The 24,160-nt window shown below is 38.5% G+C and overlaps 1 protein-coding gene across 3 annotated transcripts in view; it reads right to left on the bottom strand.

Moving 5' to 3' along the window:
• Window positions 1-665: 665 nt before the first annotated feature.
• MME (membrane metalloendopeptidase) overlaps window positions 666-24,160 on the bottom strand; it is a 57,918-nt gene continuing 34,423 nt past the window's right edge. The window contains exons 15-23 of one of the 3 annotated variants that reach the window (XM_067302219.1): window positions 23,791-23,871; window positions 22,698-22,801; window positions 18,282-18,340; window positions 12,894-13,013; window positions 12,052-12,185; window positions 9,807-9,872; window positions 6,222-6,317; window positions 5,708-5,784; window positions 666-2,091 (exon numbers count right to left, since the gene is read on the bottom strand). In XM_067302219.1, coding sequence (XP_067158320.1) covers window positions 1,992-2,091; window positions 5,708-5,784; window positions 6,222-6,317; window positions 9,807-9,872; window positions 12,052-12,185; window positions 12,894-13,013; window positions 18,282-18,340; window positions 22,698-22,801; window positions 23,791-23,871 — 837 coding nt within the window. In that variant the 3' untranslated portion in view covers window positions 666-1,991. Of the gene's footprint in view, window positions 2,092-3,888; window positions 4,300-5,707; window positions 5,785-6,221; window positions 6,318-9,806; window positions 9,873-12,051; window positions 12,186-12,893; window positions 13,014-18,281; window positions 18,341-22,697; window positions 22,802-23,790; window positions 23,872-24,160 lie in introns of those variants that run through there. The other 2 variants (XM_067302218.1, XM_067302220.1) reach the window with 2 other exon arrangements.

Here is a 24,160-nt window from a genome sequence, read left to right as displayed (position 1 = left end):
GGGGTCCAGCAGAGGGGGGAAAAAAAGCCTGTTAAACATCTTCTTGTTCTTCCTTCCACTTCTGTAACTCCTGGTCCTTTTCACTATTTGTTGCACTTTTGTGGTCAGGAGGGGCTTAGAGAACAGTGAGTAGACGAAGAATAGTGTGGGTGTGAGGCCCTTGAAAGCAGTCTCTGTGCTCTGGACATCATGTGCATTCAGAGAGGCCTGCAGGAGCTTGCTTTGTGGCCAGTCTTGGCCACTTGAACTGTCAGGGATGCACCGCAAGCAAAGATCCTTCTATTGCTGCTTAGAAACTGCAGATACAGCTGCCAGCAGCAATGGAACTGTAGGGGCTGCTACCGAATGCCTTTGCTATTGCTCCTGCGTTACACATGGCTCTTCCTGCTGGGAATTCCTGACAAGGATTCAGTTTTCTGTGTTTTCTTTACCAGACTGTTGGGGCAAATTCTTGTAAGAGCAGGTTTATTGCAGGCAATTTTAGCATAATTCCCTTGAGTACTATATAACCTATAAACATCTAGTTTTTAAACTAGGGTGAAATGATTTGAATTCTCCTTTTGTCAGCTGTTACAGATGTTGGCATGTAGTGCTTGGGGCAGGTATAGGAATTTATTTACAGATAATGTATTTATTTTATACTTTCTAAAGGAACACACGTAACATGACTCAATTTCAGTTTATTATCAAAATGTTTTTATCAGATGACAAACTCGGAAAGCTAAAAGGAACATAGGTTTTTAAATATACCTGTTGTAGCAGTCATCTGAGGTATCTGGTACCTATTTTTGGAAGTCTCAATTTGCTTTGATACACAAAGCAGTAAGTTCCTTTGCAATCTGCATGAGGATGTTCAGTACCTGTTATTGCAGATTTAAAGCCTTTTACCTGTCTTGTTTAAAGCTCCATTCTTGCAAGTAGCTGTGCAAATTTACTGATGTGAGGACTGACATCAATCAGAACATGTACAAAGTATGTGCAGGATTGGGTCCCAAACACTGAGAAGGTCAGTCTGAAAACTTGTAAGTTGGTATACTCAGCTGGAGAGCTCAGTTTTGTAGACTTTATCTTATTGCCTGATACCATGATTAACTTAAATTTCCCAATTCTGTGCAGCCACTGATAAAATATATTACAATACTTCAAGTCAAAAGTGTAGCTCAATTAAATATAAAAACTATGATTTATACATTACTAGAAACTTTAAAAAAGACCAACCTTCAGAGAAAGCAAGAAAAAGCTTAGAAAATTATGAAAGGGTCTTTGAGCACAATATTACAGGTTATATGATGAAAAATTAATAAATTACCTACAACTTTAGTTTGGCTGGAAAGCAGTAAATAAACTCATGTAAATAGCAACTTTAGTTAATACGCAGTGGAATAATTACTGAGAAGTTACTTAATTACAATGGGTCTTTGGACTCCTCTTGTATAAATGGTTTCAAGTGCAAATGAAAACATTTGGTAGAACTGATCTATCGTAACAGCAGAGGGTACAAAGTCTGACACTTTTGATATAAACTGTTACCTCTTTGTCATATTACGATGTCTAAAGCCATGCGTTACCTAATATTTCCTTCCTCTGTCTGATCAGAAATGCACGTTCTCAGAGCAGTGAGAGATAGTGTTCTACTTTGACACTAAAAGAAAAAAACAAATACCCCCCCACCCCAACCTGCTGACCAGTGGGGAACAGGATTAATTGAGTGAAACATTACTGTACAGTGTCAAGTGATTTCGATTCTGCAAGGTTCAGTCATAGGAAGAGCAGCCAATCAGCTAGAGCAGCTAATTGCTGCTTTGGTATTAGTTGTTCATTTGAGAAATAGATTGTTTTGATGTGTCATTGTTTTACGTTTGTCTGTTTGCCAGCAATTACCCTGACTTTTGTAGTATATTTCCCTCAATTTTCTTCCCTCCTCCCGTTCTCAAAATGAGTTTAGAATTTCTTTTTCTGGAAAGCTTCTTGAGATGCAAGGTTTACTTCCATCACCAAACTCGGCACTTGTTAGCAGGGTCCATGTAGTTTGTCTTGGTGCATGAGAATGCTTCAGAAAACTCTGGAGAGTTTTGCAATGATCCTATGACCCTTTAAAACAAAACAGGAACATTTTGGCCTTATTAATTCTCTTTGTTTAGAACAAAGAAAAAACCCCCACATTTTGTAACTTTTTTGCTTCATCCAAAGTACTGTGGGAAACGCTTGTATTTCTAAGCTCTGACTATTGCTTTCCTTTCACCTAAAATGGTGGCAGTATTCTGTTTTCGGTCTGTATGTTTTCTGTTGCAAACCCCAAAACCATAGGGCCTGTCCCTTTTTCATTGATGGCTCTTACAAAACTTCCATTTATTTTACTAGCAACAGGTTTATTGCCTGTCATTAGTTTCCACTGAGAATTTTTCGTAGCTCTGTTTGTGTGACAGGTCCCCTGGGAAAGGAGAGCAAAACTCTGAGGTAGAGGGAGGAACACTGTAAACTTTCCAGTGAATACTCATTTGTATTTTCAAATCACTCAAGTTTAACCAAGATCATACTGCTTCTCTGGATAGTCTCCACAAATATTCCAGTGAATAAATTTCCTGGAAAAAACACTCATACAAACAGCAGATTTCAAGTGATTATGAAGACTATCCAGCTAAAGTAGTTTTTAAATGTTTTAACTGTGAGTATATCTGAATATATATGCTGGGAATTGCTCCTCCCTTGAGGAAGGGAGATACACCATGCACATACCTATGTGGGAAAACAACTTTAGCTTTAAATGTCAAATACAGATACTGATCCATATTGATTGTGGATCAGGAATTATTTGAAGAACTGATTCTGTGAATAATTCATGATTATTTTGTGAATAATTGTAATGATAAGATTCAGCAGAACCAGGAAGTGTCCACAGAGTGGTGAGCAGAAACAGGTGAAGTTCAGCAGCTGATGTGTAACAATTTGACTGGTTCTAAAAGATCAAATCCAAAAATATTTGCTAACTGGCCTCAGAAGTCAGCTGCAGCAGAGGAGATGGCACAGAGAAATGATGAAAAAACCTCATATGTTTAAGTGATGCAGCAAGCCTTTAGCATTCCTGGGACTAGGACCCCTAGACCGGGATTTTGCCAGAAACAGAGCAGAAAAGTATTTTGTATTTAATAAAACACTATTTACATCTGTTATAAAAAAAGTAAGTGTCACTAGAATACGAATTCTGCTTCCTTCACTAATGTCCCTAGGACCATAGCGGTTTGGTAAATAAGCAGGCCTTGACCTGTGACTGTTACTGCACTTGTTATGTTTTAACACTGAATGTTACCACTCAAGTACACCACATTTTCTGAAAAATTACTTAAATTCTTTCACCTTCCTTTGATTACCTAATCTAAGGTATCTTCCTGTTAGGGTGTGTGTTTTGTGGGTTTGTGGGTTTTTTTAGTGGATAAAAGCTTCTACCTGTCCAGTACTCGGAGCTGTCAGTCCATAAAATAAAATTTTACTATGCAAATAACAATATTCATGAACAATGGCCTGTCCTACCTGTAAAGAGAAATAGTTTGCAGTTGGTGTAGCAGGTGTAAAATAAAATTAAGCGCATTGGGGGCCGCTGTGACTGTTTAATACCCACAAAATTACTGCTTAATGACATAGTATGTCTCATGTACTGAAACATTTTCTATTTTAGACCTCTAAGGTGGTCTAAAAGTCCTAAGTCTGAAAATTGAAAAGTTCTAAAAATATTAGTATGACTTGTCATGAATAGTTGTGTAATTGGATATAAAGTTTATAGCCTTTCATGTTGATGCAAGGACAGTGCAATACATAACATTATATATCCAAAATATACACAAATTTAATTACAGAAAGATGTACAACTAGTGAACTTAAAGGGCTCATGAAATAATACAAATGAGTTATGCAAAGAGGAGGCAAAGTTCTGAAGAATTGCTGCAGAGCCTCATTAGCACTGTGACCAAATTCAGCTGATTGTAGGACCTCATGCATAGACTGCCTCTGGGAGAGATCTGCAGATAGCACAAAACCCACCCACAGTGAAGTGCCAGTCAGATGGCAACTGAAGGAACAGTCACTGCTTTCACCAAATATTCGAGCATGTGGGATAAGCAGAATAACTCTTCGGTGAAAAGCCGTTGAAAGAAAGATATTGGAATTAATGTACTGGATTGTATCAGAAAAGAAGTCAGCCACTGTGTATGTGAATCCTGGAGATGACACAGCCTTTCAAAGCCAGCTGATGTTGTGATGTCTCCTGTGCTACTTGATCTCATGGGACTTGTCCAAACAGACTTACTAGAGCAAAAACAGTTACATTACTGCTGAACAGGTTGTTCTGGCTTAAGTTAAAATGAAAAGATCCTAATCTGGCAAGAAGACTTCCATACTGGACCACTAAGCATCCTATATTCGTGTCTCTATTGACATTAAGCCCACCTATTCTGGGGAAGACTGATGGATATGCAAGGCAGAGTATACAAATTTGCTTACTGCACTACAGCATATAGGTTTGTTACTGTTGAAGGTGAGTGATCTTCTACCTACAACTCACTTCTGCTAGTCTTGCAAGAGAGAACAAATAGTGATCTTGTGTAATACGTGGCACAGCAGTGCCCCAGTTTCGGGGCTGCAGACATTGTGAAGTAATGCACCAAAGACACACCAACCCTCTGCTAAAACAAAAGAACATTTCTAGCTCTAGATGGCAGGGGGGTTTCTAATTTTAACTAAGCATCTTTAGGCAAAGGCTGTCAACAGAAGGACCTTTCTCTCATGTCTATATTCTTGTTTATGGGAAGATGAATCATTTCTCATGCTTGGCAGAGTAAAATCCTTCCAAATTAACTAGAGATCTTGCCTTTATCTTTAGCAGAGGACACTGGATCCCAGGCACAGTGACTGGACTCTGTTGTAGCTCTCACGCATATTAGGTAACAGAAGTCAGGTGATGTTTGTATCCCTGTGACAAGGACTATTCAAAGCTTCTCAATATTGTGGTCAGAATTAAGTTATACTGCCTCATGGGTTAGGACACCCCCCCCCCCCCCCAATTCTGCTTTGGAGATCTTTGGGAAGGATTGTGCCTGTTTCTGTCAGCACAAAGCTATGCTAAGACTGCAAAGATGATTAGGGGACTGGAGCATCTCTCTTATGAGGAAAGGCTGAGAGAGCTGGGCCTGTTCAACCTGGAGAAGAGAAGGCTGAGAGGGGATCTGATCAATGTGTCGAGAGGATGGGGCCAGACTCTTTTCAGTGGTGCCCAGTGACAGGACGCGAGGCAACGGGCACAAACTGAAACACAGACACTTCCATCTGAACATGAGGAAAAACTTTTTCACTGTGAGTGTGACAGAGCACTGGAACAGGTTGCCCAGAGAGGTTGTGGAGTTTCCTTCTCTGGAGATATTCAAAAGCCGCCTGGACGCGATCCTGTGCAACGTGCTCTAGGTGACCCTGCTTGAGCAGTGGGGTTGGACTAGATGATCTCCTGAGGTCCTTTCCAACCTCAACCATTCTGTGATTCTGTAATGCTGTGACGTCTAGAGGGTCAGCCTCTGTCTCAACTGTTTTCCGAGTGCCATCCTAGTACACTTTGTATATGCTGAAATCCACCCTGGTAAATTGGCATAGGGTTCTTTGAAATCTATAGCTAAAAGCTGTGCTGCACTTAGAATTTATGCTGAAGATTATTATACATGCTGACCTGAATTTGCCTGGGCTGTGTACATCAGTTTTGATGGAGTTGACAGCATATTCTGGTCTGTATGTTCCACACCATACCTGTGCATGTAACAAAGAAAAGGATTTGTTAGGAGTAAGATTTTCCAGGAAGAGACCTGCTTTCATTTCACTATGAAATACTTAATGCTGTGAGAATAAATTTCACATTAGAACATAGTGAGGAAAAAATGTATTTTCTATTTTTAAAAAAAAGAACACTGTCATCAAAACTCTCAGAGGTGCTTGGGCACAAGAAACTGCCTACCAGACTTATTCCTGGATGTATTCATGTATGGAGGAAGAACTAAAATTACCTAACAGGACTTTGTTTTCTGTACTTTGCAGTGAACGCTGTTCAGCTTAGCAACTCGGCCAGCTCTCACTAAAATTGAAAGAGTCAGCCTACTCTTTCTGATTTACTGTTAAAAACATGAGGGTTTTTTTTTTTTTTTTTTTTTTTTTTTTTTTACAGCCTTCAATCAAGAAGTGTAAAATACCTGTGCGAAGTTCAGAAAAAACAGCTGTTTATGGTTCATTTCAAGGCCAGGAAGAAGTTTTTCATTCCCATTCTTTTTCACAAAGTTTTCATAGGCCTGCAAAATGAATTGAGTAGAAACGTTACAGCTTCCTGTCTACACTGTTAAAATGAAATGATGACAAGGAGGAACACTGATTCTTTGACACAACTCAGCATGGACTACAATGTTGGTCATCCATCTTACTGCATGCAACCTTAAGCAGGAAAAAAAGGGGTCATTTTGTAGTATTGGAATACCAGTGGCCTGATTGTATCAAGAAAGATTTCTCACCGAATGGACTTTATAGTCGTGTTTTATACTGGGTTTAGTGAAACTGCCTGATTTGTATTGGAATAAATGATAGGAGAAACAAGCTTAAAGAAGGCAATCTACTATAGTGCAAAAAAAAAAAAAGTTAATGGAGTAATTTTAGAAAGATGGAGTGATTTTAGACCAGATAACTAGACTATGCATCTTTTCATAGGGGAAAAACTTAAGAATGCAAAGGAGGAGAATTGTGTTCTGAAGTATAATAGCTACAGAGTTTTTACTGTACTTCAGCTTTATAATAATGTATCCAATTCCTTTGAACTGTTATATATTTTCTGGAAAATCACAGGATTAATGATTAATTAATGACTGTATAAGGCAAGACTGTTCCATGTTTTTAAAAAAAAAAAACACACAACACTATCTTCTATAATGAAAATGGCTGTGAGATTCTCTGTTATCATCATAAAGGTAGATGTAGTGAGGCATCAGCAAGCTCTGTGATTAAACCAGCCTCCAAATCCATCGTTAGTTCAGAGCTAACTGCCTATATGAAGATTCATCCTCAGCAGCTCTTTCACCTGATCCACAGAATCTGCAGGAATTACTGTCAATTGCCCTCAATATGCACCTTGCACAGTAAAGACCTCCATGGGAAAGCACGGTGGTCAACTGCTTCTTAAGGCCCAGAGCCTAGCATAGTTGAGATGTCTCACATAATTCTGTAACACCCTGCCTACAGACCCCACAGTGTGCTGAGTTCCTCTGGGCTGCCTCTGCTTGAGGAGGAGCAAGTGATCTCCAAGACAACTAATGTGACCAGAGGATTTTTTTCCTCCTCTATTTATTCATCTTTCTTTCCTACCCTCATTCTTTCCATTAGAGTTAAGACGTGTGGGTTAACAAGGTTCAACTGTGGCAAAAATCTCTCTCTTCACTTACTCTATAAAACGTGTGTTGTTCTGTTTCCAGATAATTTTTCTCTCAAAAGTTAATTATATAAATGAATTTCATATGCTTTTGCCACCTATTGGGTTAGAGTCTAAAATAATACACTTATGATAATGTATACTTTTCCTGTATGCAATGTAGAATTCCAATTTTACAGGAATGCAATGCAGGATCCAGTTTTACTAGCATAAAACTCATTCTGCAGTGAAGAAGGGAGTTTTGTTATTTATCTAATGCTGCATTATGAAAAGGAGAATTTTTATCCTTGCAAAATTTTGAATTTTTTTAATGGACTAGAAGTAAACCTACAGGTTTTGTTCTTTTTTAATAAATTGCAGAAGACTTCAAAACCTTTCAACAGTGAGAACAGCAGCTTTCGCGTATTTCTCATGAAGACCATGTGTCAATGTATTGTTAGTATATCATTACTGATAGAAAAATGCTGACAAATTGGATAAGTGTTCAGGCTAAAGATGGTGCTGAACAACTGCACAAGACCAATCAATTGCACAAGTACAAGGTGAGGAGTGAATGGTTAACAGGCCTTCTGGAAGTTCTGGTGGCTCACAAGCCAAACAATAGCCGGCAGTGCCATGGTATTGCAAAAAAGGCAAAGATCATACTGGGAAGTACAAACAGGACTGTCTTGTATAAGACACATGAAATAATCCTTCCACTCTACTTGGCACTGGCTAGGTCTCAGCTGGAGCACTGTGTCCAGTTTTGGGCACTATACTTCAAGAAAGATGTGGATCAACTGGAGAGAGTCCAAAGGAAAGTGGTAAGAATGAGCAGAGGTCTAGCAAACATGACCTGTGAGGAAAGACTGAAAGAACTGGGTTTGTTTAGTCTAAAGGAGAGAAGTCTTGGCCTTCAAGTATGTAAGAGTCTTCAAATATGTAAAAGGTTGCAGAAAAGAAAGGAATAAATTGCTCTCTATTTCCACTGTCAAAAGCAAAGATGTAATGGCACTTGACTTGTACGCAGGAGGTACTGGAACCTCTCACTGTTTGTTTGAATGGTACAGATGTAGCTGATTCTGCCTACTGGGGGGGAGTGGACTAGATGAGCTCTCAAGATTCTTTCTGGACCTTTTTTCTGTTACTTAAATGATGTCGTAATAATTCTGAATGTCTTCTTCTTTTTTTTTTTTGTAGTAACTTCTGACTTTATAATTTTCCTCTGGCTACTCCCATTCCTTTCAGACAGGGTATACTTTTTCATAGGTTTGGACTATTTTGTTTATGCACAAATGTTCTCGTAATTGAAGGTCAGACTAATATAATATGCCATATTGACACCTCCTTTAGGCTGCCAAATCATACTTTAAATTCTCATTAATAATTGTATTTGTCTTCACACACTTATATTTCTAGTAAACTAAGTGTTGCTGATGGCTTTGTTTGCAGAAGTTGTGGTGATACCTTTGAGAAGTGTGAGTTGACCCATGCGTCCCGGGGGCACTCTGTTGCGGAATCATAGCACTCCAATTGTCAAAAGTGTTGAATATTTCACTACTGAACAAAGGGTTCGGGGAAGGAGGGGGAAGATCATGTTACAAAGGCCTGCGCCATCAGATTGATACAGTTCTGTCTGACAGCAGATGGTCATGGAAAAGCTGACTGCTTCCCACCTCTCAGCCTGCTGTCCCAAAGAGAAGACCTCTACTTGTTTTTACTTCCAGTCTCAGAAGAGGCAAATCTAAGAAGCTAAGTATCTATTTTGGGAAGACAGTGAAAGGAAAACCAAAAAGCATACAGGCTCCCCATGGAAGGCTTAGCACGAGGAGTCCAGCAGCAGTCACTGACATCTCTGGATACCTGCACAGGTGACCCAAGCCCCTTGCATGAGATGATATTTTGAACAGGCTGTGGTAAATAGTGTCCCATGTAGGCAGAGACTGTTCTATGGATAGAGCTTGGAACAGCATCATTCTGTCCCTCCTTCCTGGAGTAAACAAAAACTGGTGAAGACAGCCAGAGGCAGACAGCTGTTCTGTATCATCAGTTTAGTTAGGTGAAGGTCCAAATGTGACACTGATTCATTAAATGTTTTCATTCTACAAATTCCCTATTCACAAAGGGAAACAATAAAAAAAAAAAGAGAAAGCAAGTGAGCTGAAAAAGCCAGTGTGTGCTAGGAACAGATAATACCTATTCTGAAGTAATTAATAGGATGAAAGAAATAAAACAGCTGGTCATGATTTTAAACTATGCCTCAGTGACAAAGTAGGTATAGTCCTGTCGCTAATGCAAAAACCTTGCTTCTTCTTCAAAGGCTCTGGAAAGAATTTTCTGAATCTGTGTTGGTTTCAGCTGAGATAGAAAAATGGGTATTTCTTACCTTATATGCTTGTCTAATACCCCCATTATCAGCAATGTTTTCTCCCAGTGTGTTGATTCCACTCAGCTGTAAAGACAGAAAGGAAAAATGTAATTTTCTCAAAATAAGAGCTTGTCCAGTACGTGTAATGCCAAATCTTGCACTTTTTTTCACTTTTTTAAAGGGGAGAATTTTCTTAAAGTCTTAAGTTTTAGCAGAAGATTATGTTCTGAAAAGTCTTTGCCTCCCCTGTCTCAAAACCCAAGCAGATACTACTATTTTCCCTAATCCTCTTCCTTCCCATACAGGCAGCTTTCTAGGCTTTCATATCTCTTTTGCTCATACTTTCTGATGCTTATTCATTTGTTCATTCTTCCTATTTTCTCCATGTCTTTAACCCTCAGCTTCTTATCACAGTTTCAGTTAGAGGAAAAGGGCAGAATCTGTACAAATTACATGAAACAAGTTAAATCCAAACTCCGGATAGTTTAAATTATTAGTTAACAGACATCAGCAAATCTGCTGTAAAGTCACTAAGTATTTTGCTGTTTTTGAGGCAAATTAAGTAGATCTTTAGTAGCACGATACTTAGAACATAACTCTGTAGCTGGTATAGTATTAGTAAATCAGGTATAGTATTAGCAAATCAGTAAAGTATCACTGAAGATGATGAAGCTTTGGCAATGGAGAATCTGTCGTTTTACTTTTAAGAAATTATATTTTTGACCTTTAGCCCAAACATTGGGCTATGATATTTAAAGCTATAAAACCTATGAGTCATCATTAGATTAAATTTGATGTGTGGCAAAATGGCAGAAGAATAAAAGAATGTTGAAATACTCTTCTCCTTTATTTTTAATAGACTCTGGTGACCCCAGCAACTTAGCAAACCGACTCAGGGTAGGGAGTTTTATCTTTTCCCTATTCTGTATGACCGAATGTATTGTCAGCCTCTAAAAAATAGACTGCAGTAGTTGGAGAAATATTTCCCGTATGTGTCTTCTCGTTCAGCATGTACTGCAGAAGGTCCAACCCAAGAGAAATTTTGTTCCTTACAGATTTAGGTGGTGTCACAGTTCAGTGCTGCAGGGTTCTTTAGTGAACTCCAAAATAAACAAGGTGGATGTTGAAAGTAACTGGTCTTTCACAATGCAATGCAGTTGAGTGCTGTTGCAGTAAACTTCTTTCCTTTCTTTACTGTGCAGTAATGATCCCAGGGGTTGGTATTTACTTGCTGTGTGGAAGATGCAGCGATGTGAAATAAAAACTGCACTGGTGTAATATGTACCTATGCTGATAGAATATAGGCACCTCAGCTAGCAACTGTGGTTGAAATCATGCTATCTGTAGCTTTGAAATATATGCAGTGCCAGCCTGGAACAGTAAAATCACTATGGTACCAGAGTGGGAGCACTGTAGAGATAATTAAGCTATCCATAAATGATTAAAGCTAGAGCATGTACTACAAACAATGAGGATGCATTAGCAGAACGTTTGGTCGTTCCCCAAAATGACATGGCTGTGAAGTGTGTTATGCAGACGTACCTGTCTCTTTCTAATGGCAATTTTGCAGCTTGTATTCAGTAGGAATCAGACAGGGCTCTTGTTCAGCACGAATAATTCCAACATAACTATTACCTGTTGCTGTGAGTTAATGGAATATTGATCTTATTGGGACATAAAACAGACGTGATTCTGCAAACTGTACTTGTGATGTTAGAGCTTCCAGAAACAGATACTCCACTGAAAGCTTAATGATTTTAAGTGTGCAGAATGCCATAAATGCAGTCACATTTAGATTGACTGCCTCTCCTGCCATATCATCTTTTCCTCTCCTGCTGTACCCTGATTCTTCTCATACCTTCTTGCTGTGTGGTCCAGATGATTGTCTTGGGGAAAGTGCAAGAAACTTTTGAATGGAGGAAAGCAGCAGGCAGATGTTTCAATGGGGATATATATTATTTGCGCATCAAGCTTCAGAGAACTCAGGTTCAACCTTATAAATTATTTTTTCTGTTCTCTCAGGGAATTAGCCTTTGAGGGCCAAAGTCAGTGCAAAGGCTTCAAGGACTGTCACTCATACAGAATGTAAATCCTGCCTCTTCCACAACAGTCAGCATCTGTGTGGATTTTTTACCGTTATCTTTAGGAATCTCTTCTGCTCTTTTCTCCTTTGAGAAAATGGACTCCTTTGTGTATAAGGACTTAAGATTTTGTGTTTTCTCATTTAAAATAGCATTGATAGCTACAAACAAATATGGCATACATGCTGTCCACCTGCTAGGTCCCATGAAAAGTTTCCATACTGGTACACCATACACTGAGATTGCTCCTTAAAATTGCGTGCTGATTCTTCAGTCCACCAGTCTAGGAGGTCTCCATTCTCATTAAAATTTCTGCCTGTAATAATGCATTAACAGAATTATGTATACAAGAAAAGAGGTTTTTGATGCAGTAAGAGGGGTACCAAGTAAAGTATACTAACTCATGCAAAAATTTTCTGTAATGAGGCAGTCACAGATGATGCTCTTTTATTTTTCTTTTTTCTAAAAGGGCTGTATTCCAGCTAAGGAGGAAAAGAAACCAATTCACACTGGATTACAAGATAGAATTAAGGCTCTCTTAGGAAGCCTGGCATGTTCTACCTGTGACTGGATGCCAAATTGATCGTAGTGTGGGTCTAGAAATGAAACGTGACTGAAGAGCAGGTCTGATGGCTTGACTTTTGAATTCAGACCTAGGCTGGCCTAGTAATACACCCTGTTCGCAGTCACTCACAGCTTCTGATCATTTCTACCCTCTAATGAGTATGCTTTTGATGGAACCTTTGGGAAAAGTAAGGGACCTTCAACTAAATTAAAAGCCCTTGAGTGCAGCCATATCCTGTGCTGCTGCTGCAGCCTTGCAGCTACAGTAGCATCTGTGGAATTCTTTGGCTGATACTTTTGGAAATCATCAGGGGGAACAATACTATAAACCCTAATAAACCCAGATTTGGTCCGATATTTGGCAACTTCACTTTATCTGTTCTCTGGAATGATTAAGCACTAAAGTATGTAAAACATGCTATCTACCAAAAGTTTTGTGATTAGAAACTCAGTGCCTTACCATTATCATCAAAACCATGTGTAATTTCATGACCGATGACCATGCCTATGCCACCATAATTCAGTGATTTGGACTGGGTTGCACTGAAGAAAGGGGGTTGCAAAATGCCAGCAGGGAAGACTGCAAAAAAACAACATGGTTAAGGTACTGTTTTATTATTCTGCGTGCACAGTGTAAACAGGCCATTTTTATAGGCTTCTACAGAATAAAGTCAGGCCATTCCCTCAGATTTTTCAGCAACAGTATGTGAATTTACACATCATAGTGCCTGTAGTAGAAACAGTTCAGCGAGACCATTCCCCTCATTCCCCCTGCACTCCCAGCCTAGGGTAAAGCAAAATAGCTCTTCAAATACTTAGAAAATTGTGATCAGCTTTTGCTTTATGTCTTTGTTACTATTTTGCTTTGCAAAGAAGCAGTTATAATCTTTCAGTTTACAGCACTTAGCATTGTCAGACTTATGTATCTTTATTAAATAAACCTCACAATATCATGAAAGGTGGGAGGGTGTTCCCCTAGAAGGAATAAATTATTTGATCATTGCCCCTGCCAGAAGTCAATGTCAGAGGAATTTATTCTCCCACTAGAATCAATAAAAATAGGTCATGCTGGCAGTGGAAGAATTGGAACAAAGAACTGCTTTTCACCCACTTCTGTGCTCATTTTTCTAGGCCTTTAAAAAATCAAATAAGCAAAAAGAAATCATGTTGTAATTGTGATCTTTCTTTAAATGAAGAATTAACACAAAATAAACTTTGTTCTTAAGTATAAAATAAAGAGTTCTGTTAAACTTTATATCTCATGTAGGCCTTTTCCCTATACTTTACTCTTGCAGCAATACAAAGTATTAATTTTTATCATGAGTGAGATGTTTATAACATCACAAAACTTGAATAAAAAGAGAAATTAAATGACAGGTTTCACATAGAAAAATAAAGAAAACAAATACTTTTTGCATTTTTGTATAAATCCCAGTGTGGCTCTAACCTTTTCTCTCATGAGGAGAAAGAACCATGGGAAAATTGAAATTTAATAAACAGGTTGGAAAAGAAACTGTTACTGCTGTCCTGTGCAAACTGCTGCCTGCTGACATAGTCATTCTATCACATTGCTACTTTGACATGGAATTAAATGTCTAAATGTTTTGATGCCAATTGTTATCGGGAAATACTGATAGTAAAGACAAGAGTGCAAATGCCATACTGTGTGATAAGCCATTTTAATGACTGGCAATATGGAGCAATATCTAGAGTACAGCATCAGAAGACTCTTTTTTGGAGATTATTGTTTATATAGTGAGGCACTTAGTATGGTACACATCAATCCTGGTGGCTTGGAATACTACAACCGTAACTCTGGTAGCTCAGCTTATCCTTTGCTTGATAACATAAGACCATCTTCCCTTTCTGAAGGCAGGCAGTTCCCCAGGTTTTCAGTTCAGTTTAATTAACACTCTGTCACCTCATCCATTTTTAGAGTAAGCTGTCAGAATTCTTTTTTTTTTTTTTTTAATCTGCCCTTTGAAAACAATACTCCATGACTGCTTTTACATAATACAGGTCCAAGTGGATAGGTATTCTTCCTATGTGATAAATTTCAGTGATTTAAAGAAGAAAGAGGTAAGCACAACTATTTGGGGATTTAAAAGGCAGATTGTACTCTTCAACTTTGAGAACATCCAAGGCAGAAAATGGCACAAAGTATTTCCCTCAAACCCTGTGCACCCCTGGACAAAAGAACAACATGTTACTTTTCTTCTTGAAGAACTGTTTGAAAACAGTAATGCTTTTACCAGGAATGACTGTGTTGCACAGGGTCCCCCAAACAGCCAGGAACATGGGTCAGCTCAATTTTCACACCTGCCTGTGGGGTCAGAGGTAGCTGGATCCCTATAGGAACATATGATGGGCTAATTTACCAGCAGCAGCTCTGCTGATTTTCCTTGAGGTTGAGTGCCTTCCTTGCGATCAGTGCTGCTGATGTGACAGTGAGGATCAGGGCCATACTAAAATATAACAGCAGGGCTCTAGATTTGCTACACGTCCTGCAGAAAACTCCTTTTTAGAGGGAATTCGTTTTAAGGGTGTTACTAAGCTATTTCGGACATCGACTCTAAAGATCATACTGCTTTAATTATCCTGTGACATGCCATAGCTAAAGGATGAGATAAGAATTTATGGCTCATGTTAACTGCCAGTCATCAGCTTTAGTCTTCCAAATAGTAATTCCTTTTCTACAAGTTACTGACCAAAGCTATTTTAAACAAAGCCTTGTGAGCAGATTTTTATACCGAAAGTTGAATAATATTTTCATAATACGTGCTTAGCCTCACCACCTGCCTGACAGCCCTGTCTTGCCATCCCTAACCAAACAGCACTGGTCAGTTAAGTCAACACAATTTTGTCTCTTTTAAGCCTATCCTGGATTTCACAGTGCTTATTTCATGTTTTGCCTTTAGAACCCACTGCAAAGCCAGAGCAGTTTGGGTTAACTGTGAAAGTTCAGGAACCTTAGCAAACCACCAAAGTTTTGACTAGGACGTGAAACCTAAAAATAGGAGTTTTGTATGCTACTGAATTCCTGTGCAAACAGCATTATACTAGTAATCCATGCATAGTGGGCTGTATTTTCATGTTCCTTGAAAGATTGTACCAATATGAAGAGTTTTCTCCATGCCTCCTCATTCTTGCCTGCCTGTTGGTGACACTGATAATGCTGCAATCCCTGTGTGTTCAAACCATTACTCTGTGCTTCTGCAAGTGCAAGCTATTGCAAAGCACTGGAGACTAGTGGGAGAAGTCAGCACCACATTTGCAGGAGTCTGTTTAATATATCACCTAATTGACTAAAATCTGAAAATCTAGGACTGCATGGCTATTTTTAGCTTTTTTAACTCTTCAGTGGGGACAGGAGAAATTTAAAAAGGAAAAAAAATAGAAATCCTTTGGAAAATCTGACTTTACTCTATTGATTTCTTCCATTATAAATTGATGCTATTCCTTTAAATCTGCAGCAGTAGTATCACAACCTATGTGATCAAGGGTACTAAATAAATATTAGTTTATTTATTTGCACAGAAAAATACCTACCATGAAAATGTTAGTATACCGTATTAAGCGCACCCTATAAAAGTTTGAAGAAAACTGCATCCATTTGGCCTAGTGCAGCTGTGCTAAGTCTACATAGGAGGGAGTGCTTCTTGCAATGAAATAAAGTATGATATATAGTCCCAAAATAAAGCTTCAGATTACCTCTGGTGCTACTGAAACGCCTGCTGGTAGTGGCAATTTTGCAGAGTAGTGACATCATTTTTGACACTAACATTGTGAGAGTCGAGTGGAGGAGAGGGCCTGACACTTTTTACCTTGGTTTAATGGTCCGTTTGATAAGAGAAGTAGGACTATATAGGCAGCTATTATTAAAGTCTGAAAAGAAATGGTAATTTCATCCAGTGGCATCACTGGCAATGAAAATAGTATGTCTCCGCCAATTATTTTCTTTGGAAGCCTTCATAAATAAACAAATAATATTGTTTCATTTCTGTGCAAAGGCCTGCAGGACAAGGTCGTTCATTTTTCACATTTTTTTCGGGAGTTATACATGGGTCATAGTGTCTCACGAATGGTTTAGAAATGACATTGCAGTTTATGAAATGTGGATAATACTTGCAGAACTGATATAATAGGAAGATTGTCAGGCATAATTAACATTATAAAATGCTTTGAGACTCTTGGAAAGACTTTGCAGCACTGTGAAGAGAGCTGGTACTGTTCACAAGAGGAGAAACCCCAGAGGTTTCTGGTGCTTCTATGCAGTACTAGTCTTTAGCTATAACTGATTTTTTTATTTCTTTAAAAGCATTTTTAATACTTTCTCTTTTATTCTAAGTTATTTTTAACCCTGGTTTTGGGTAGGCTGACATTAGAAATGTTCATACCTAAAAGCATTACTAAAACTATGTCATTGTTACTGAACTTTTCCCTTCTTTTTTAAACTTGCTTTGTTCTTGGTTTAATTTGCCAGGCTCACATTTTCATTTTTCCAACACAAAAGAAGCAGAAATAAGTAGAGATGACACATCTTTCAAACCATGAACTTGAAGTCATCTAGCACACTTTACACCATGAGAACAGCAATTAAGGATGCCTCAAAATTCCTTAAGCTTTTACTAAGCCATATATAAAAGAATATAGATTAGAACTTTGCATTTAAGATAGGCAATGCTAACAATTGAGAATGTTGCAATTTAAACATGACTACTTAAAGTAATACTGGTGTGGAGCTCTGATGTGCTGTGGTTCATCAATAGATCTTGAAGTGCTAAACATAGGATAGGTGGGGAGAAATTTTCTGAGAAAACTGTTTTCACTGAGCTGATTTCACTGAGCCCCAAATGTTTTGTTCAAACTGTCTTGATCATTTTTACTTAGAGAAGGCGCTGACAGAATCATGTAGGATTTTTGTCAGATGGCCTGGGACTCGAAGCAGCTCTGGAACTGTGAACATATGCTCCAGGAGCACTGACTCCTGGTCCCGTGGGGCCTGGGACAGTTTGCTCAGCATAGCTCCTGTGAGGCTGCATCCCTGGAGTCTGTCTTCTGAGCACTAGATCTTACAGCTGTGTGTGGGAAGCTGCTGGAGATGAGGAAAACAGAAAATGAGGATAAGCTGTCTTTGCACTAATATTTCAGCATTACTTAGTCATCAAGTGCAGAGCATATTTGGTTGCCTTGATAAAAGGACATTTGTTTTAGACTTGCCTGATTGCTTTCCATAAGGGTAATTACAGAGGAAAGGTACTGCTTCATGAGAACAAGCATGGGACTTCGTGGTTCTGGCCTGAACATGCAAAATGTTACAGGATTTTAAGTTCAGTCAGTGAATTGGTGTATTCACCAATTCATTCACCAGCAGGATGTAATTCAGCATCCTTCCCAAAGCCATACTAAATAAGCTTGTACAAAGGGGTTCTGAAGGGGCTATAAGGAACAGAATCCACATTTACTGCATGGCAGGGAAGTGCTGTAGTTTTCTTTTAATCACTTTTCCCTTTAGGTAAAAGACTTAGTGCAACTCCTGCTCATCCCATAGAAAATGGCTAGCACAACCAAATTTACTTGGTCAGTGAACTTCTAGCTACACCACACTGCTGTTGCTTTCACAGCTGAATCCCAGGCTTTTTTCCTTGTTCTGCACAGAGGCAATACAGAAAATGAGATGAAAATGCTAGTCACTGCTCTCAAGCAGTGGGACCTCTGATTTTGCTGTACTGAGGCCCTTTTGCAACCCCAATAATACTAAGTTCATTTCACTTCTTGTGTTTAGAAAATATATATGTATAATTTGGCCATTAAAGCTGTATCCAGTTAATAAATTGGTAAACCTTACCTATCTGATTTCTACTTGCAGAATAAAAGGCATTGACAACAGCAGCTCCACTTATCCACCTAATGATAATACAGAAGAATGCATGTTAGAAATTCAGTTCTTAATGGCAGGGTTAACTGAATACTTCAACAAACCTAGAAACTGAATCACAGAATAACTGAGGTTGGAAGGGTCCTCTGGAGATTGTCTAGTGCAATCCCCCTGCTCAAATCAGGGTCAGCTAGACAAGGTTTCTCAGGGCCACATCCAATTGGGCTTTGGTTATCTCCAAAAATGGAGACTTCACAACCTCTCTGGACAATCTGTTCCAGTGTTTCACCACCCTTACAGTAAAAAATTTTTTTCTTATGTTTAAATACAATTTCCTGTATTTCAGTTTGTGCCCATTGCCTTTCATTCCATCACTGGCCACCACTGAGAGGAGTCTGTTCCATCTGCTTTATACACCCTCCCATCAGCTGTTTATACACATTGGTAAGATCCCCCCTGAGCCTTCTCTCCTCAAGGCTAAACAACCCCAGCTCCCTCAGCCTCTCCTCATATGTCAGACACTCTGATCCATTGATCATCTTAGTGGCGCTTCTTCATTATCCACGCTGGTTAGTAATGCTACTTAGTTTTTTGTTTCTATTTCTGCTCACATTACAGCGTTGTACAGGCAAAATTCCCCACACAAAGAAATTGAAACACAGAAGCTGAGGTTATACTGGTATCTTAATGTTTGGGGATGATGGGACTTTTATTTATGATATACTAATAATTGGAGACCCCCACCATCAAAGAAAAATCAACAAATCTGCAATGGAGCAAAATTTCCAATCTAACCAATGAAAACTTACTACAAAGTGTAAAAGAGCTATTAAGAGCTATAAAAGAGAGATGATTCTGTACCCTAAACTGTCATTGACTAAACGGAGAATTAAAGTTGTTCAGCATCTTACTTAATTACATGGATTTCAGTGTCACCTATCATTGTCATATATCCAGCTATATGAAATACCAATGCACTGTAAGTATCAGACTGGAAACTATTATAGTTTTCTCCTTATCACCATTTTTTGAGGAATGAAAGCACGTACAAAGATCATCCTGAGATCTGTGGCAGAAGCAGGCCTTGATTAGCAGTCCTATAGGTTCAGCTTCACTAATATCTCCCTTCCTTGCAGAAGTCCCTTAGCATCCTTTTTGGGTCTGGCCAAAAGCAGGGGAAATACCTGAAGAGTCTTAACCCGTTTTTTGGCTTACAATTTTACTGGCTTTCATCACTGATCACCCGATGAAACTCCTAGAATCACATGCAGGGGTAGAGTTATGATGTGGGTCAGTCATTATTAGATGCATTTAATAATATTTCAGAAAAGATCTCAGTGAAAATGAGGCACCTGTTCTGCAGAATACAATGGTTAGGCCTTACATGACTGAAGTCATATTTTTTGGCTTCATGTTCTCTGAGTGAAATTCATTTTTATAATAAGGCAAGCAAAGAACTAACTGCAGTGGAAGAAGAATTGGCTTCTGTTTGCGCTTCACCTTGCTTTTATTGAATTTTGATTCTAGTTATAGAAAGCAATCAACAACTTGAATAGTAAGACATCAGCATAGATCCCCTCATTTTCCTGATTCATATCTTCTGCTTCTCAAAAGGAAGGCCAGAAGAGCCAAATCAAGTTCCAGTGAGACCTCAAAATGGAGTTCAGAAGGTTGCTTTTTCTAATCCTTTGCGCAAGGATTTATCAATAATTAAAATTATTGATACTGATGTTTACCTAAATTACTGATTGAAAATATATTTTTGCCAAAATATTTCAAATGATAAGGAAGACACAAGAGTGTCTATTTTGGGGGGACAGCTACTAAGTTATCCGTAGTGGCAGGTGATTCAGCTGGCAAAAACTGCCTACTACTGACTGCAGGAAGTCCATGCTAAATATAAAGGTTTAATTTACGGAATCAGGAAGCAGAACCAAGAAATATAGAGGCTGCAGGGTTTTTGCATTGTTAATAGGAGACCAGTTTCTTTTCTCTCATTTCATAATGTTCTTACTGTTCATTGTGTTTTACCATGTACAGCTGTCCCTGCTTTATCTGCTTAATCTGCCTCTGTGGGCCTCCTGGCCTATGGGTCTTGTCCGCACTAGTACAATACTGCGACATAGTCACTAATCAAGGAACTGTTAGGAATAAAAAAGTAAAAATAAAGTCTTGCATCTCGGTTTTAGATTAAAGGCTGAAGGTCTTAGCAATTTGGAGGATATGAGCCAATATGCTGATTTGTGATGAACAGGTTTTTCCTTTTACATAAATAGCTTAGCAAGAGCTGTATGAGTCTGGAGAGTTTTATTATACTTAACAAACAGTATCTGTAAGTATGCTGAAAGCATGAAAGTATGTCTTTTCATAGCAGACTTTGGAATAACAGGATGAAGCTGTAAATGATTTATTTGATAACTGTATTGCATATGCCAGTCATAAAAAATGATGAAAAGTATTCTGACAGTGTCTATTACTTAAACTAGAAAAAAAGTCTATTGTGTGGAAGATTCTGATTTGTGATTAGGTGAAAATTCATTGCAGAACAAATGATAACTATTAGAAAATAATCACTTGTGGTTGATACTTCCAGGTTCACTTACGTAATCTTTGAATGCAATTAAATTTATGATAGTTACTCCTAGCTGATATACTGTTGTGAGAACAAAACAGGAATTGTGTTAAATTAAGCTGAAGCAACTCAACAAGCCCAGCTCAAGGCTTGAAGTTAAAATAGGACAGAAATGAGGTGGCTGTTAGGTGGAGCGTACATTTTCAAATAATGGTATGTAAGTACAGAACAGCAAAAGCAATAACTGGAATTGTTTATCCAAAATCATGACTATAGTTGTGAAAAGCTATTAACTACAAGCCACATGTTCAACAAAGCAGACACCAGTGACCATCGCTTGTAGGTCTGTGTGTTTGATCAGGTGTAATAAACTTTCTGAAAGCATGGGAAGTCTAGAAAAAAAACGAGAGGAAGATCCTCCAGTCCTCTTACATTCTGATCCGCTTGAGTGATTAAAGGAAGAGAGTCACAAGGGTACGTGTATGTGTACTTTGGCTTTTGTTCTGGTATTTTTGTCTCTGTTCTTAGAGATTTTTATTTCTAGTTAAACTACTTCAGCAATATAATATTTGGGAATTTCATAGTGGCCATTCCAGAGGTGTGAAGTATACTTCATCTTCTAAAAAGTTGAAAGCTTGAAGATGCAAGATGGCAGACTGGAAGGAGTCTGAACAGTTGTAGGGTTGGGTTTTTTTTCTTAAAAAAAGTCCAGAAATAGGACAGTGAAAACTATAAAGTAATTACAAACACAAACATAGAATAGTTTAGGTAAAAGGAACCTCTAGATGTCATCTGGTCCAACACCCCCCCCTGTGAAGCAGGGACAACTAAATCAGATTGCTTAGAGGCTTGTCCGTAAAAGGTTTGAGTATCTCCAGGGGTGGAGATACCACAAGCTCTCTGGGCCTTGTTCAACCACCTACATGGTGAAAAAGTTTTCCCTAATATCTAGTCAGAATTTTCCATGTTTCAACTTGTGTATTCTTTTGCCACTTGCCCTACCACTGTGCACCTCCAAGAAGAGTCAGCTGTTCTATATACCCTTCCATGAGGTAGGTGAAGACAGCAATAAGACTTTCCCTTAGTCTTCTTTTAAGACTGAAAAAGCCACTTCTGTCATCCTCTCCCCAATATAAATCCAGCTCTGTGGCCCTGATTCAAAAGAACAGTCCTGTAAAGTTAATATGGCTGATGGTGACTACAGTCTTTTTTCTGATTTGGCTGACTTAACTTCCAAATGGGTCAGAACTGAGACGGGAAGAGTAGCCAGTACAGCTAGGGAATGTGCCGTTTCAGTCTTTTGGTACATCTGCATCAGTATTTTAATTCAGAGCAGGAATGCATTTTTGAAGTAAATTCCTGATCATCCTCATTTATTCTTGCTTTGATTGGCATTGCACAGCAGTCTCTGTGCAAGAGAAGTGAAATTCGCCTAGATGAAATTCGTCTTCCAGATGAACTTAATTCAAAAGGTGCACTATGGGAGTCCACCTAACACACTCCAGCAGCTAAGGGACCAGACTAGAGCCACTCCAGAATACTCAACCTTCTGTCCTGTCTCCGGAAACGGGAACAGTGTGGATACTGGGTCTTTGGCACCAACTGTTTTGCTCTAAACAGCTGCTCCTATTTTGTTGCACTACTTGCTAACATAGATCCAGCCTTTGAAAAAAGAGCAATGCCCTCCTACCTTCCCTCTTCAAGGAAGAGAAAGTGCAGAAGAAAGGTGATGAAACCGTCACTGATTACCCTCCAGATAGCTCTTACTGTGGAAACTGGGTGAAAAACTATACGCAGTATTTTTAAATACTTACTCCTCTTTGTCCACCTTTTCTCTAAGCTTTTTCAACCTTTTCTTCTGGCTAAATACCAAATTTTGAATAATGTTTTCAAAGTATTCGTCTTCTTTGTAATTCAACTAAAAAGAAGGAGGGGAGAAAAAAGACTTAATAGTAGTGTTATTGATTTGCTGCAGAAGACAGATGTGGAAAATCTAGTCTTGAGCATGCTGATCTAAGCAATGCATTTTTACGAGTATTTTTTGATCTACAGTTAGAACTTGGTTTACAGTGCTCTGCTACATCACTGAGTGGATACTGTAGCTAGGTATGCGTTACTGGCTTTATGATCTTTTTCAGAGTCTCTATTCCCTCTTTATATGTATTGAGTGGAGTTCAACACTAGCTAGTTTTGACCCTGACCTTGAGAGTTGCTTGCTTGAAACCAGTATGCAACAGCCTGGTAAGGTGCTATTCCACATTAGAAAGAACACCTGAAAAACAAGGCCCAGACGTTGTTTTAAAAACATGTTTTTGTTATACCTCTTGATACTTTTCAAAATTAAAACTGTTAGTCTCTTGGATGGCTAAGGCATGTTCTACCTGAATGTGCATGTCTATTACATATGTTAGTGGAGTTATTCTTAAAATGAACCTGCAAGGTAGAAGAATACTGAGATCACATTTTGCATTGAAAAAATTAAGATGCAGTTTGAATTATATGATTTGTCCAATGTCACACATCAGGGGCCAGTTCCGATCCATGGAAAAAACAGCACATTAACTAAATTATGTATACTTGTATCCACTTAAACCAGTGTTAAATCAGTCCATGCTGATTTAGAAGTACCGGACTGAACACCATTTGCTACATGTTTTATTCTCGTCCAGTTCCACTAGAAACCGTACATTCCCATGAAATACCATCAAATATGTATCACCTTCTATCTCTATTGGATCGGCTGTACTACAGTGGGTTTTAATTCACTTTTATTTACACCTCTTCAACTGAGCACAAGATTGAATTACTCTGTACAAATGCAGATGATTCTGCGTGGGTGTGAAGGCAAAATCACAGTTTTTATCTTAAGTTCCCTTTCTAATCATGCTGCCTATTGTGGATACTTACCTCCTGGTACTCGCTGTTCAGCTTATTGTTATCAGTCATGATCTCATCTGGATAACCAATCCTCTCTCTAATGGCTGTTGCCTAAGAAAAAAATAATTTGATTTCCATAGCAAATCCAGCCATATTTTTAAATTAATTATATATTAGATAATGAATGCAATATGGAAGCAACTGCAGAGAAGCCAGTACTTTAGCTATGTATAGCTTTTATTAACATTTCTTTATTCATTGAAAGCACTGTAAAGCTTAATGGTTTACTTTATAACAATGGAAGATTGTAGAAAATATGTTCTGTTTCTTGTCCTTTTAAGTAAACTTATAGAAATGTGCACAGTGCAGCCAAAACACAGACTTCAGCTATGCTTTTCAG

Source organism: Apteryx mantelli, chromosome 9 (genome assembly GCF_036417845.1).
Source record: "Apteryx mantelli isolate bAptMan1 chromosome 9, bAptMan1.hap1, whole genome shotgun sequence".
Taxonomy (NCBI): domain Eukaryota; kingdom Metazoa; phylum Chordata; class Aves; order Apterygiformes; family Apterygidae; genus Apteryx; species Apteryx mantelli.
This window is presented reverse-complemented; position numbering and strand designations above follow the sequence as displayed.